Below are 15,615 nucleotides of genomic sequence, written 5' to 3' on the forward strand. Positions count from 1 at the left end.
ATGTTCTAGGGTACTTTAATCCTAAACCTAGGTTAACAATAGACTCAAATTCCTCATCAATGAATTCCGGGCTGCATATCCGCAAGGCACGTAAGAACATAGAAGAAAATACAGATTTTTTTTACTTTATCTGTATTTTCTTCTATGTTCTTACGTGCCTTGCGGATATGCAGCCCGGAATTCATTGATGAGGAATTTGAGTCTATTGTTAACCTAGGTTTAGGATTAAAGTACCCTAGAACATTTTTAGATAACGCTCTCTCTTTGGCGAAAAAAAACTTTTCATAGGAATCAACCCCCTCCCCTTTTTGACATTAAGAATCTTTTAGTATTACCTTACAATAACAATCTTTCTCAAGTTCCTTTTCTAGTGTAATATTTCGTGTCATCTTGTGCTATGCCAGTTCCTTTCCTAGTGTTTAATTTTGTGACATCTCACACCTTGCCTGTTCCTTTCCTAGTGTATAATCTTGTTATTTTTAAACCTCTTTGTAACACAACTTTTTCTGTATTCCCCTGAAGATGTGAATTACACGAAAGCGCTTGGGATATACTGTTTTCTTCCGATTTCCTTAGTGGTTACCAGCAAAATTTGTGGATCACGTGTTGTTTATAGTGATCTTTCTGCATATGTATGTATGTAATCCACATCCAGAAAGGTTAAGATAGGGGAGAGATCTGTTGGAAAAGAGTTCTCTTATGGCCTTAAATTACTGGGTCTGTTACCATTTTTGCTTTTGGAACGGGGGCGGTGACGGTCGCCCTTTACAACTGCTGATGGAGAGAGTGGCCCCTTCACCCTCCTCCTCCCTGCCATTTACTGTATACAAGATAGGGGCGGGGTGGTGGGGTCGCGTAACGCGTCATTGTCACAGTGGAACAGGCGTGACAGCCTGAAGAAAGGCACGTGCATTTTTTTTTTTTTATTAAGGCAGGGGCGGGGTTGCCTCCTTTGTTGTGGAAGGCGACGTTCTCTCGTCCTCGGTGATTTTTGTCACTTCGACGTAACGCCCTTCCGGTTCTGGTCTTGTGTCATCCGTCACCTCGGATTCATGTGAGCCTCTTCGGTCTGCCAGACGCGTTAATTGAAATGAAGACTCCCTCCCTCCCGCGTGCAAAGTCATAAGATTAGAAGGTGTTTCTTTCCACTTGTTACGGAACGGGCACGTAGAGATCTAATAAGGAAAAGGAAAAAAAAGATCGCGTGTTGTGAGGGGTGGTGGTTCTGATTATGAGTTGCCGTGTTTGTGTCAATCTCTTAAGATATTGGGTTTGCCCCCTTCGTTATGTAAAGAGGAGTGTGTCAGGCACATTCACCTGACAGCCAGCCACGCATGCACCGCCCACAGCAAGCGCCCTTTTGGCTCCGGTCATCATATTTGAAAGTTTTTGTCTGTGTCTACTGGCTCACAAGGTCTTTGTATGGGTCTTGAGCCTTAACAATTGAGAGCACCATGTATAATCCCTTCGCTAAGGTGACACACTCTACAGCTTTTGTTCTAGTTAGCGCCAGACGATTCTGTCCAGGTGAAGGCTGATGGAGTGAGTGGTCCATTTCTTCATTCGTAAGCCATTCCCGCACTCACCCTCTCCCTCATTGGAATAGAATCGCCTGGCAGCAGACGCAGTGCAACTTGCAAGTGGACTGTAGTGGCGCTTGTAGCTCAAGGGATGAACTAAGTTTTTAGCCTTGTGATTGTCAGAGTTTTCCCTCATCTGAATAAAATCACCTGATGGCAGCGGTATAGACGTGTGGAAATCAAATGATTCATAGCTGGACACGTTCTGGTATTGAATGTCAGCCCCCATTTCTGCTGACAATCGTGTACTATGTGTGTTTGTGTAATATATATATATATATATATATATATATATATATATATATATATATATATGATATTTCAGTTCAAACAACCTTGTAAGGATTGAGGTGATTGTTGTTTCATTTATTGTTCTTTGTATACCTCGTCTATACTGCCTTCATGTCAACACGGGCTCACTCCAACAAAAGCCCATCCTGTCGCGGAGCACAGAGTTCGTGTGGTGGCACTTTTCCTTTCCTTTCACTAGCTGTCAACCTGTTGTATTTATCTCCATCCCACCCCGTCAGGAGGAAAAGGGTTACAACCTCTCTCGGTTAAAGCCCCTCTCGTTTAACCCCTGCCGTACCTGGTGGCACTGTATCAAGAGAACAACTATTTTATTTATCGTACGAGTATTTGCATTTTAGTGTTTTGTTGTCTATATTATGTGACATTTCGATTGTACCTCTGGTAATTGTTTGTTGTTGTATGTATCGATTTTAGTGTTTTGCATATGTGAACCTCTAATTTTCAGTTCGTTGTTAGGGCGGAGGTATGTTAATTTATAGTCACCCCAAAAGAAGTTAGAAAACTACAGGAGACCATCGTTATAGAAAGCCAGTGCTGATAAGGGGAAACTATAATTATTTGGATTTCCTCAAAATCATTTACCAGTATTTATTGCTTTAAACTCCCTTGAGAACATCGATTAATCAGGTATCAGTGACTGCCATTTTTCATGGTTATCGTTGAGCAAAGGTGACGGCCTTGGCTGTGCTTGAGTGTCCAGTAACGTAATTTTACTCCACTTTTCCCTCTCATAACGAAGTGTCCAAGAGAGTGACACAGCATTGCTGAAGATCCAGTTTTGCTCGTTAGTAAATTTCCTCCCTTCAGTGACCCCCCGATGACACACTCAACATGTTCTAGCACCCGCCGCCAGAGGATTTTGTTCGCCTCAGGGCGAAAGAACGGGCGCTTGGGCCGAGCGAGACCCTGTTTTGTAGTGATAGCTAGAACAAAGTAGATGAATGAAGGGATCACTTGGCTATGCCGAATTGGTACATCTGTGAACAAATCAAACTGACACAGGGCTTAGTGGCATGCTACCTGACAACACCACTGCATTGATGGGACACTATAGTATTATTGTCAGGTAAGGATCATGCGAGTGTAATCCAAAAAATTAATGCCATAATTATGAATGTGTTTTATGTTGGAGATCAAAGACGTGTCATTGCACGCCCAGGTCGGTCAGATTTATATGTCCGCCACTGTACACACTTCTTTTTTTTTATGGTAAAATGTGTATTTAGTTTAATTTTTGTTTCTATGCCATAATTTTATTTATAACTTTTTTTATTCTTAGCTACATTACGAAATCCCAATATTTTCTTTTTCCTTTTTCTCCCATTGACAGGTGAGTTGGAGCTTGCTGCGTGCGGGCGATAAGGGCGTAAGTATTGATGTTCTCTTTGTCTTCCATAGACAGCAGGGTTTTACATGTGTGATTCATCATGGTTTTGGATCACGTGTCGGACTCGTGATCGACGTTTTTTACCTTCCCGCACACACACACACACACACACACACGATAGTTGGAGTAACGACTCGCAGCGCAGCAATACTGAAATTATTTCAGCCTTGGGCGGGATTCGAACTCGGACCGCTGTAGCAGCGGTTGCGAACGTTATTACTGCGCCATCGAGTCGTGTGTAAGTGTGTGTGTGTGTGTGTGTGTGTGTGTATACGCGCGTGGGCATGTACGTGTGATGTGCACACATGGGTATGTGTGCGTGTGCTGACATGCCTTTTATCGTCCTGAATAAGCATCACTGCCGCCTATGCGCGCCCACATATGACGCGCTCCTAGTTGGGGTCTCATGGGGGTGTCTCTCGCTCACCGCCATGCGTGACAACACGCCTGTCCGGTTGCCCGCAATTAGCACCGACGCTAAGGGCTTTTGCCCAGCCATTTTCCATTGTTACCTTCGTATGAGGACACTGAGCGCCTGCACGTAGTGGGCCTTTGTTGCACGACGTCGGAGATGGTCATCTTCCCGTCTCAACACCAATATATCCTCCAGCCGAACATTCGGTCCAAACACCGGACCAAAGATCTCTGTCAACTTTTAATTATTCAGTATAATCTAACCTAAGTACTGATAACCGACAACTGCTCCCAACCTTCTACTTCTCCATTTCCTTCTCCTCCTCTTTCCTCGTACTACCAATGTTATGTCATTGCCACTCCATCTATTCGTCAGAGACACGGAAGCAGCACAACACTCACACAATGGAAACAGTAGTATAACATATTTTCTCATGGAGATCGATCAAAGGAGAGAACCGCTGCCGGTAACCTTAGGACCGCTTGTTCAGTCAAACTGGAAGCAGAGATTGATGGATATGCTGATGTCTGCCCCCTTTCCCTCCCTCCATGCGATCATTTCTTCCTTCGCTCCACCCACCGTTCTTCTTCCTTTTCTTCCTCTCTTCGCCCCTTCCTTCTCCCTTCCTCCCCTCCCTCCTTTCTTCCTTAATTGTCTCACTTGCTCCCTATGCTTCCCTTCCCTCCGTCACTCCCTCCCTCCCTCCCTCCCCCTTTCCTCTGACTTTCTGTATTCCATGCCCTCCTCTTCTCCCCTTCTCTCTCTCTTACTTCTCCCTCTCTTACTTCTTCGTTCATTCCCTCCAACTTTGCACTGCAGAAGTTGAAATATGATATTAAGGGGGAGAGGGGGGGGTGCGATTTAAGGATTTTTTTCGCTTCTATGTTGTCACGTGGAGATAAATTTGTAACAAAACTGTGTGTTACTTGGACAAGGTAAGGTAGGGAGTGAATGATGCTCAGGTTGGTTTCCGGCGAGAAGGCAGCCTAAGAGCGGGCGTGGGTCCCTCCAAAGGAGGGCCGACCGCAGAACGCAACAGGTCTAGGGACGCGAGGTACAACTTAGAGACCGCCCACGTGCTGACTCGACCCGGGCAACCAATACAAACACCCTTGAAGACCGAAAAGAAGCAAAGGGAAGGTCGCACAAAAAATGGCCCGAAATCTACAAGAGTTGTGCTTTCGCACGAGTACAAATGCCTTTCCTACAGGTCCTCAGATCAGGAGCTGAGACCCAGGAGTTTGCGAACTGAGGTTTTCACAAGGTTGAGAGAACAAACGAGCGGTCCAAGTTTCTTTGTGTTATTGTGAGTGCTAGAGTGAGTGTGTATTGTTTTGTGGGAGTTCACAGAATCTGAGCTACTAACCTGAGCCTATGAGCAATCTCCAAGCTTTTATGATACCTCGGTAATGCTAGGCACCTCCCTGTAAGGCCGTACTTTCTTTTAGTGTACATGGTTTGGCTAAGAAAAAAAAAAACACTTGACCAATAGTCATTCCCATTACACGACTTCTTCTAGCTTAACCGAAAACACAAGGTCTTCTGGATGGGGTCACCGGTGTCATGTGATGTATTAATTCCTCCAATATAGGCTTTCAGGCAAGGCTCTTACGTCAACATGCCTTGGATTTCTCTCTCTCTCTCTCTCCCCCCCTCCCTTAAGTCTTTCTTCTCCCGTTTTCAGCTCTTTTTCCTCCTCTGTCTTCCCCTCTGCTGTCTGTCATTTCTTCTCTATCCCTGTCTTCCCCTTGACCCTTCTTCCCCTTCCTTATCCTTCTCCATCTAATACGTATCCTGCTCTTCACCCACCCATTCCGCTCCTGTTCCCTCCTCATTCCTCCCCTCCTACCGACTTTCGTGTCCTTCCTCTATGAACTCTCACCCCTCTTTAGTCCCCTCGCTACTGAGTTGAATAAAATAGCCTGGCGGCAGCCGTAATAGAAAAAAGAGTGACACCCAACACCGGAGTGGTTAATCTCTTCATGATTATATATATATATATATATATATATATATATATATATATATATATATATATATATATATATATATATACACTAAAAACCCACTGTTGATTGGATATAAGAAAAGAAAGGAAATAACGATTTCCGTATATTTCGATCACTTGCTGTGATCCTCTTCAAGCGGAATACAAAGACAAGAGAAAACACATATCTTATATACAGAGGAGAGAGGTGGAGTGAGGGAACATGGACATGACATATCAGGTGGCGTCTATATTGCTGCGCGGGCTTTGTGGCAAGTCATCCGCTTTTACAATAGAAGGAAGTAATTTGTTAACTGCCAAGGTGGTTATATAATCAGGTGACCATTGTCCTTTTGAAATGTTAAAATTAGGGAATTGTTTAATTAAGGAAGATTCAATGATTTTCCTTTTATAACTACATTTTGATTTGAATATTATTTTTGCCTCGTCCCAATTTATGCGGTGATTATTGTTGGCGATGTGTTGGAATACCGCGGAGTTCTGTTGTGCGTATTTTACTGAGTTTTTATGTTCTTTTATTCTTGTTTTCAATTCTCTACCCGTTTGTCCCCAATATACTTCATCACATCCTGAGTAGGGTGATTTATAAACTCTGAGGTTTATGTCTTCTGTTGGTCTGTGATGAACGTTGACTACTTTTCTGAATAAATTATTGGGGTAACTAAAATGATATTTACGTTATCTTTTGGTAGCATTTGGGAGAAGTCATTGATAAATTTGTTATAAGGAAGTTCTAGGCAACTTTTGTTCCATTTATGATGCTGAGATGGGTGGGAAGTGGATTTATAGTAACTGGTTTTGGCCTTACTTATGGCTTTGTTTGTAAACCAGTCTGGGTACCCTAATCTTCTTAACTGATTTCTTATGGTTAACATTTCTGAATCCAAATAAGATGGGCTGCATAGTCTTAGTGCCCTTAGAAAAAGACCCGAGGCAACACTGTATTTGAAATTATCAGGATGGTTACTATAGAAGTGTACATAGCTCCCACGCACACTGGGAGCTATGTACACTTCTATAGTAACTATCCTGATAATTTCAAATATAGTGTTGCCTCGGGTCTTTTTCTAAGGGCACTAAGACTATGCAGCCCATCTTATTTGGATTCAGAAATTTCAACAATAAGAATCAGGGACCGCAAAGCTTGGAGGAGAGCTGTCCACCAAGGCACCGCGGCCTTTGAGGAGAATAGGAAAGAAAACGAAGAGGCAAAAAGAAGAAGAGAGAGAGCAGAACAACCCCGCCCCCATCCTACCCTCCCCTGCGAACACTGCCCGCGTCTCTTCCATCATAGATTAGGCCTCTTAAGTCACATCACTCATAAGCACCCCCATAACCAACTCAGCGCTCGCAGAGGTCAGACGTCGCTCTCTCAACAGCGCCCAGGAATCTTCGCCGGCTGGTCAAGGCGGAGGAGACTTTTTCTCCTTTGCTGTGGCCGGTTTGGCACAAGGCTGATCTCTCCGTTGTCGTCTGCAGGCGGGTTTACACCAAAGGCAAATACACTTATTTCCCAAGTCACGTAATTCTCTGCTTTCAGAGTTGTGCTTGGAAGAAAAGAGAGATACACGCACACTTGTTCGCTGGCTTAGCAGAGGTCGCCCTAATCCAACTCTGATTCAGAGCCCTTAACTCTTCGCCGGCCGGTAGTGGGGGAGGATATGGGGAGCCTCTCTTGTCGACCGGCCCGTACCCACGCCTGACCTCTTAGCTGAAGCTGGCGAGCGGGTTTACACTTCTGACATTTACACACAATTCCCAAGTCACGTAATTATCTGCTTTCAAAGTTGTGCTTGGAAGGAGAAAGATAAAACAGCACCCGCCCGCCTGCCCCCCTCGCACTGCCGTCGGATCCACTCTCCTGACTACGCTTTGGATATCGTCCACTCAACGCTCAAGCCTAACCTGGGGCAAATCAGGATCGCTCACGCCCAACCTGGGGCTAATGAGGACCGTGCTACCTAGCTGGGGTTAATCAGCATCGCCACACACGGGAAGTGAACTCTACTCACTTCCCGTAAGATACATACACACCTCTCACGAACATATCCACGCCCCACGCACAAACATCTACACGTACTTTTTCGTCGACTAAGATTCGCTTCCTTTCTAACCTTCTCTTATACTACATCTCATTTCAGTTTATCTCCCACTAAAGATTTTTACGTTTTCCAACCATTCTCAACTACTACGCCTCCTACCATTTTCTCAGATTTTGGTGATTTTGATCTCGGCGTCGGCGCCGCCGTCCAAGTTCCCTGCCCCTTTCTCCCGAGCCACGACCATCAACCGCCCCTAATCGCTCACGAAAAAGCGTATTTTGGCAATAGCCCTCTTTTATACACTACTATCTTTTCATTTCCTTAGATATTCTTCCCCTCCCACAAAAACCGATCCCGCGCGAGCGGGTGGTCTTACCTAGCTAGTCCACTAGCACCCACAATGAAGAAAGTGAAAGATCTTCAACAGAAACCAATACTCGGACACGAGCTGGTGCCGACGACGACGATATATATATATAATATATATATATATATATATATATATATAAAAATATATATATATATATATATATATATATATACTAGAGTTCGTGTGTTTATGACGTCTGTGGATTTGTCAGCAACGAATTCCCATCGCTCAAGATAGTGTCCGTAAACACAATAATTGCGATGTTGGAATAAGTCTACAGGTGATGATGACAGTCCCCTGTGTCTCCCCCCTCCCTCCTCCATCCACCACACCTGCACGAACGGAAGACCCCCCCCCCTCCCGACATCCCCCTCATCTCTCTTGCTGATCTCTCACTCGTTAACTTGGAGGGCTTCATCGGTTGCCCGTAATGCTCGTGAGAACGCGCTCACTCACTCGTTTGCGTTTCCGTAATTGAAGATTGGTGTACGTTGGCATATATGTATCTGTGTGTGCGCACACAAACACCTGTTTGTGTGGGTGTATGTATGTGTGCATGTATACATGAATATATACAGCATGCTTCTATGTGTTTAAAATTAAAAAGTAAGTATAAAGTAGGCATATACTATATGAATTTATTGCGTTAGATTCTCTTGAGCATTTCTGTGCACACGCACGCACGATTTAACACACGTACTCTGCATCCTCCTCCTGCGTAACTCGATAGGCGCGGGTAGATAGGTTCTCCCTTCCCCACCCCCTTCCTCTCTCTCTCTCTCTCTCTCTCTCTCTCTCTCAATTTTTCACTTCGATGGCGCACGTCAGAAATATGAATTTTGCAAATGTCAGAAGATTTCAATCAGTTGAGAGGATGGCCCCGTGCCGATGGTATTAATTCACTCCTTTGTCAACAAAAGGAGGAGGGTGTCACAAGTGCCACCAAGATGAATAAAGTCGCCATGCGGCAACCAGAACAAAAGGGGAATATTGGCCACCCGGTAAGGGAAGTGTTGATAGAGACGGATTGCAAATCCGTGGTTTTCACCAGGTGAGGATGAGGGAGTGGGGGATGCCTGGAGATGCCAGTCCGCTACACGAGGACTTGGTGCCACCCGGTACACTAGGAGTAAAACCACCGTGGTGAGACAAAGGCTGCATCAACTCCTGAGGGATAGTCCGCTCATCCTTTTGACCGCCGCCGATGTCGACATCCCCACCACCCACATTTCACCCTATCCTTCCCTATAAGGGTATCGACGCGGCGGTCAGGGTGGCGAAAGTGTAACTAAATTGTGTCGAAAACGGGTTATTTTGATCTCTTTCAAACCCTGAGGGCTGATCGACGCCCCCTCCCCCAAGTTGGATAAAATCGCCTAACGGACTTAGCCAGAACAAAATGCCAAAGGTCCCGTGAGGACCGTGAGTGCCAAAGCCAAAGAGAGAGAGAGGGTGGGGGTGAGAGAGACCTTTTCTCTTTTTCTCTGCGTGACACCTTCAAGGTTTCCCAAAGCTGAACCCACATACGGCATTCGACATTCTGATCACTCGCAACTTCCACATTTCCTTCTTACTGGCGCCCTCCTGAAATCTCTCCTTTCTCCTCTCCTCGAGTCCATCTCTTCGGCGCTGTAGTGTCCCAGGGAACAGAAACGCTGATTATGTATCGGCGACGAAGTACAGTTTAATCGTTGGGCGTGACTCAGAACAAAATCCTTAAAAGATTCGAATTCATCCATGGGAGCAGTAAAAGGTTAATTCGAAAGTGGTTGGCAGTGACGACGACGACGGTTGATGATGATGATGATTATATTAATGCATCTGATAAAAATGATGGCTAGTGATGATGCTGGTGGTGACAAGCTTACGTTAGGTGTCAGCTGTTCGAGGTGTGAAATCACCTGGAACTACTGAGAATCGAGCTCGGATCCGCGTAGGTCCGAAGCGAGCTCGAAACGCATTTACGTCGAAGTGAATGCGTGAAATTCTTCGGCGAAAGAAATCTTTTTTGAGAAAGTGAGAAACCAGACTTTTCCTTGTAGGCTTTTCTTTAAGACGATTTTCCAAATACACCGCTTTGTAATGTCTTTCTGAGAAGGCGCGTGCACGCATATGGTATTTGTGGTGATTGAAGGAACGTGTGTGGTTTTTGTTTGCTACTTTCGTCTCTCCGTTGTCACAAATGCAACTAAACATTCTTTCGCCATGTTTGAAATAGGGTCGACCTTCCCCCCTCTTTCCACCACAACATTCCCCTCCAGTGAGCGCACAGGTCCAAGGGGACGGCTTGCTTCGGCCGTAGCGAATTGTCTCCTGGTGTTGTTTCCTCTCTCTCTCTCTCTCTCTTTCTCTCTCTCTCTCTCTCTCTCTCTCTCTCTCTCTCTCTCTCTCTCTCTCTCTCTCTCTCTCTCTCATGAACAGGGGTGAGTCACATCCTGTTCAGATGAACGAGGGAGGACGTTCAGTTTCTCCACGAATTTGAGGTTCACGGAGGAGGGATGTCGCCTTTGTTTCTTCTTGCGAGAAGAGTCCGTTCATCTTACTTGGGGGTGATTCGTTAGAGAGAGAAAATCGGATTGGTCGTTGGAGTCAGAGACTTGGGGAAGTACATCCTAGCACATAGAAAAAAAAAAAAAAAAAAAGTTGTGAGAAAAAAATTCTTGTAATCCAAATTTAAAAAATCTCTCCGAAATGCAGAACATTAACACTAGGCAGCCTTGGACGCTGGCGGAATTTAATTTTATTTCTTTGAAATCCGAGTAACAAGTCAGCTTTTTTCTTGACGACCAAATTTGAGCCAAATTCTGAAAATAACCAGAGTGCAGATGCTGGTCGAGTTGACGCTTTGGGCCTCTGTCTCCATGGTTCCTTATGAATTACTATTGACTGCATAAGATAAGCGCAGTCAATATTCTAAAGATTTTAGAATGATGATCAGTGCTTTTTTTTTTTCTTTAACTAACACTGTCACATCTTCCTTCTACCCCCTCTCTTTGACCACCTCTGTGACTCCACCTCTTCGGTGGAAATAGAAACTGGTCATTACTGACGGAATACATTTGTGTCGTCTTCCTGAAAGCCAGGGGAGATACGACAATTACCCAGCTCGGTTTTCCTTTTTTCTTTCCAAATGTATGAGCTTTTAACGCCTCCCGTGCCTGGTGGGTCTTTTCCTCTCATCTCCTGCTGTCGCCACGCTGGTCCTTTTTTCTCTCTATGGCATCATACCCCCCCTGGGTGGTGGGGCAGGGTGGGGTGGTTCGTCTGGTAGGTTCCCTCTACTTCCACTTTTGGCTTATTTTAAGATTCCTGAAAACTCCATTTCTCCTATTCGTTGATGCATAGCTGTCTGGAATTAGTGACCGATTCAACCACAATAGTTCTCTACAGGACCGTCGGTCTATCCCATAGGGAACGATACAGCCTCTGTATCTCATGACATTGGTTTCATCCGGATTGGTAAAGTCGTTTAGAGGGTGAGGAATGCATGTGAAGTATTGAGCGTCATTATTTAGTGTCATTATTTTATGTTATTTTTTATGATTTATTTTTTAAATGACTGTGGCCGAAGTGTCGATATTTTTACGAGTCCTGTACTTGAGGGCACTTCGAGTGTGCTACTGTAGGTGTGGGGCCAAGACGCTTTGCCAAGTCATGGCTTCAAATGAATCTATAAGGATAATGTCTAGAATAGCAGTCCACTAGAATTGTGGAAATCATGTGTCTGTTCTATTCTCCAGCTCTTTATTGTATATATATATATATATATACATATATACATATATATATATATATATATATATACATATATATATATATATATATATATGTTTTAAATTACCCACTGTCGGAGAAACAAAGCAAAAGAAACAGACGAACTGTATATTTCGACCACTACTGTGGTCCTCTTCAGCAGGACCACAGTTGTGGTTGAAATATACAGTTCTTTTGCTTGGTTTCTCCGACAGTGGGTAATTTAAAACATTTTACTAAATGTGCTACTACATTTTCGTCTTGTGAGATATGTATATATATATATATATATATATATATATATTTATATATATATGTATGTATATATATATGTATATGTATATATATATATTACCGAAACGTGTCTCCTCTGTGCTATTGCTTGCGGTGGAGCACAAAGGAAATTACTGAAGGTGACTAAGTGTCTACTCCAGTGTGTATCAACTGTCTACGTCACTGCGTCCTGCTACTGACGTCATGTCGCCATCTTGACGTGGTCTCCTCCGTTTGTGACGTCACATCGTTGAGTACTTTTCCCATGTGACGGAGATTTTGGGTTTACACAGTGTCACCACAAAATGCGTTTTAAACATTTTTGAAGTGTTGGGTTGTCTCCATAGTTTTGTGATTAACTACATTTAGTCTATATGAGAAGCACGGTAATGAAGTTTTGCAGGAGGAACTCTATCACTTGGTGTGGTTGAAGAATCCTACCCATAACTCACGCTTACGCAATTATGTCTGTGGTTTGAATTAATCATGCGGACGTGTTCAGAGAATCTCAGTTGTTCAGTTCTACATTCTGTACGTTTTCGTCGTCCATTGTCACAAAGTTTCTTCCTTAACTCGGAGCGAATTCGGCCTGTTACTTCCTGAATTGAATTTGGTTACGTCTTTCTTATCTTTTTATTTTTTTCATTTTAGGTTGAGCCCTTTTAAAAAGATAAAGTTCTTCACATATTTCCGTAATATCATAACACACCTTTCTCCCTTCACACAAAAGACCTTGTAATGAAGGCAGATAAGACACTGAACCCACTTGGAACATTTACAAGCACAGGGATTTGACAACATACACTCTTCTCACACCTAACTATGTGTTCACAGCATGGGACAACCTGCAAACCAAAAAAGATAAAGCCTTAAGAATAAGTGGTTGCAATAGTACAACACATGTAGCACATCTACACTTGGAAACTGAAATCCTCCTTATAGAGTAGCACATGAAAATGGTAGGAGGCGGACAGTTCCATGCAAAAACCTTCGAACCTGCCCTCCCCTCCCATCACACAAACACAGCTCATCAAAAGTAACAAGACAACAACAACAACGTGGACATCTTCAACCCCCTGACCTTAGTACCCGGTGGCAGAACTTTCATACAAAGGCACTCGATAAGCTCCTGCAGCCCCCTCCCCACTCCTTCCTTAGTTCTTCCTTGATCTTCCAGTTCGCATTTGGTGATGAAAAAATGTGTTCCCGAGTAGCCGCCCTCAGTGCGTCTAATGGCGGGACCCTCATCCCCTTACTATCTCGGCCCATCATGCCCCGTCGCAGGCCAAGCTTTTAGTTATCTCCATGTCTTTTTCCGGTGATACCTTGGCTATTTTAAACGCGAGGGGCTCTAGTCTTCGTCTACGAGACTCAAAACACGTAACAAACTTTGCTACACGGGGTGGGGGAGGGATGCCTGCCTCGGTGACGGTGAGCCTATGCCAAGAAGCGCGTAGTTGCAGCCCAAGCCCTTAATTTTGTTCTATGCACACGGCCTATTGGGGCAGGCAACAGTTACTGCTGACAATCGTAATAAGTGCGGAATTCGAGCCCTCAACTAAGCGAATGCAAGAGCAGCACGCTTCCGATTACGCCACCAGCACCTGCCACGGAGATGAATGAATTACCCTGGCGGCAGGAAGGCTAAAGGGAAATGTGCCACCCGGTAGGTAAGGGGTGGATGAATAGAATAGCCTGGCGCCGGGAACCACAGTAAAGAGAAGTGTATCACCCACTATGGTTTCGTGGTTTACATTATGGTTTCATGAAAACAGGAGAGCTGAATAGAATTGCCTGGCGACAGCCACAAAGATGACTAAAACTCGTGTTACTCATTATTATCAAATCGGCATCATTATCACGTGATAGAAATATTTTGACTTTCTGTTAGTCATAAGTACTCTCTGTATCTAATGGAATAATGATGGTAATTGCAGGAATCCCTGACATGCCCTGATTCAATCAGAATTTAATCTCTCAATTTATCCGTCTTTCTTTAGTATGCGTTTTCATATCGTTTATTTGTGTGTGCATGCGTATGTGTGTGTGTTTGTGTGTGTGTGTGTGTGTGTGTGTGTGTGTGTGTTCGTTTATGAGTTATGGGAAACCTCAGTCCTCCGACTTTTTACATCCGTAGTTGCGAGGATAGTGTACACCCGATAAGATGGTAATACTCCCGAACATGCGTCGGCCTATACAGTTGTTGTAGTTGTAGAATGTGTGCAGATATATATATATGTATATATATATATATATATATATATATATATATATATATATATTGTATTTTATGCGTTGTGACATTGAATTTACGTAAAACTTGTGGATTGCATGCAGTGACCATGAACATGCGATACCCTTTTGCTTGTACACTTGGACGTAGAGCGGACAGTTATTTTGTGGAGAGCCCGACCTCTGTCGGCTGGAGAACAAGATCCTAAAGAACAGGTCATAATGTGAACTCGTAAAGTGCGTCAGCGTAAAGTAGTGCTTCTCGACCGCTTTGTAGTGTTTTGCGATAATTGCGAGTGAAATAACAAAAACAGCGAGAGCCGAATCGCGGTTGTGGCTTTGAAGGTGAAATTGTGAAAGTATATTCATTGGTGCCCCAAAGTGTGAAATAGCCGAGATGCGATACACGTGTTTTCGGAAGCTTACATACACGCGTGCGTATGATGAAAGTAGTGTTGTGATTTTTTATGCGCGTGTGTATGTATATAAAGCTCTCTTGTTACTTGCCTTGTATTCTTTTGAATCTTGTGTACTAAAAAATGTCAGAAGTTTCATTCAAAATTTATTGCATTTATTGAAATGTCCGCACATGAATAATACAAGTATATGCTTCAATACAAAAGGTACAGTGTATATTGTCGTGGTATAACCTAAATGTATAATTGCAACTATAGTGCATGGACGTCTGAGAGCATGTATGATTACTGTTGTATGGCCATTCTCCTAAGGTTTCTTCTCATTTGAATGAAGTTGTTTTGCTAAAGCCGGAACGTAAAGAATATATAGTATGGTATAGAACCCATCCGTTCTTCTGCTGACTGAAATGTTGAGCACATAACAGCAGAGCCGAGGACGTTCCAGGGAATGAATTGTTACGATAGGTTGGGACGTTTTAGGGGTCTGACTGGAAAAATGGGCTAGGCTCTGATCGGGAAGGTTATGATCTGAGAGCTTTGGTCTGATGAGAGCTATGGCCTTTTGAGTGCAGAATACAATCACTTGACTACGACCAGAATGAAGTAGATCAAGATGGCGCCTTCAGTGGCCTTCGCAATCGTGGCCGCTGAAAAGTTTCATGGGATCCTGATGTGGGTAAGAGACTTCAGAGAAGTCACTGAAGTTGATTCCTTAGGGGCTGTCCATGTCTGTCTGCACAGTCGATGGAATAGTGTCTCTAACTGAAGACAAGTCCAAGAATGAATCCCTCGCTGTTGGAATGGTGCCACGGAGGTGAGTGAAATCA

The 15,615-nt window shown here is 43.9% G+C and overlaps 1 protein-coding gene across 1 annotated transcript in view; it reads left to right on the forward strand.

The window, feature by feature from the left end:
• The window catches only part of LOC143034309 (uncharacterized), a 334,099-nt gene that overhangs the window by 179,585 nt on the left and 138,899 nt on the right, over positions 1–15,615 (forward strand). The window contains exon 6 of the mRNA XM_076200244.1: positions 3,223–3,258. Within this exon, the coding sequence (XP_076056359.1) occupies positions 3,223–3,258 (36 nt within the window). The remainder of the gene's footprint in view (positions 1–3,222; positions 3,259–15,615) is intronic.

This window comes from Oratosquilla oratoria, chromosome 17 (genome assembly GCF_046742065.1).
Source record: "Oratosquilla oratoria isolate Oo_2021 chromosome 17, ASM4674206v1, whole genome shotgun sequence".
Lineage (NCBI taxonomy): Eukaryota > Metazoa > Arthropoda > Malacostraca > Stomatopoda > Squillidae > Oratosquilla > Oratosquilla oratoria.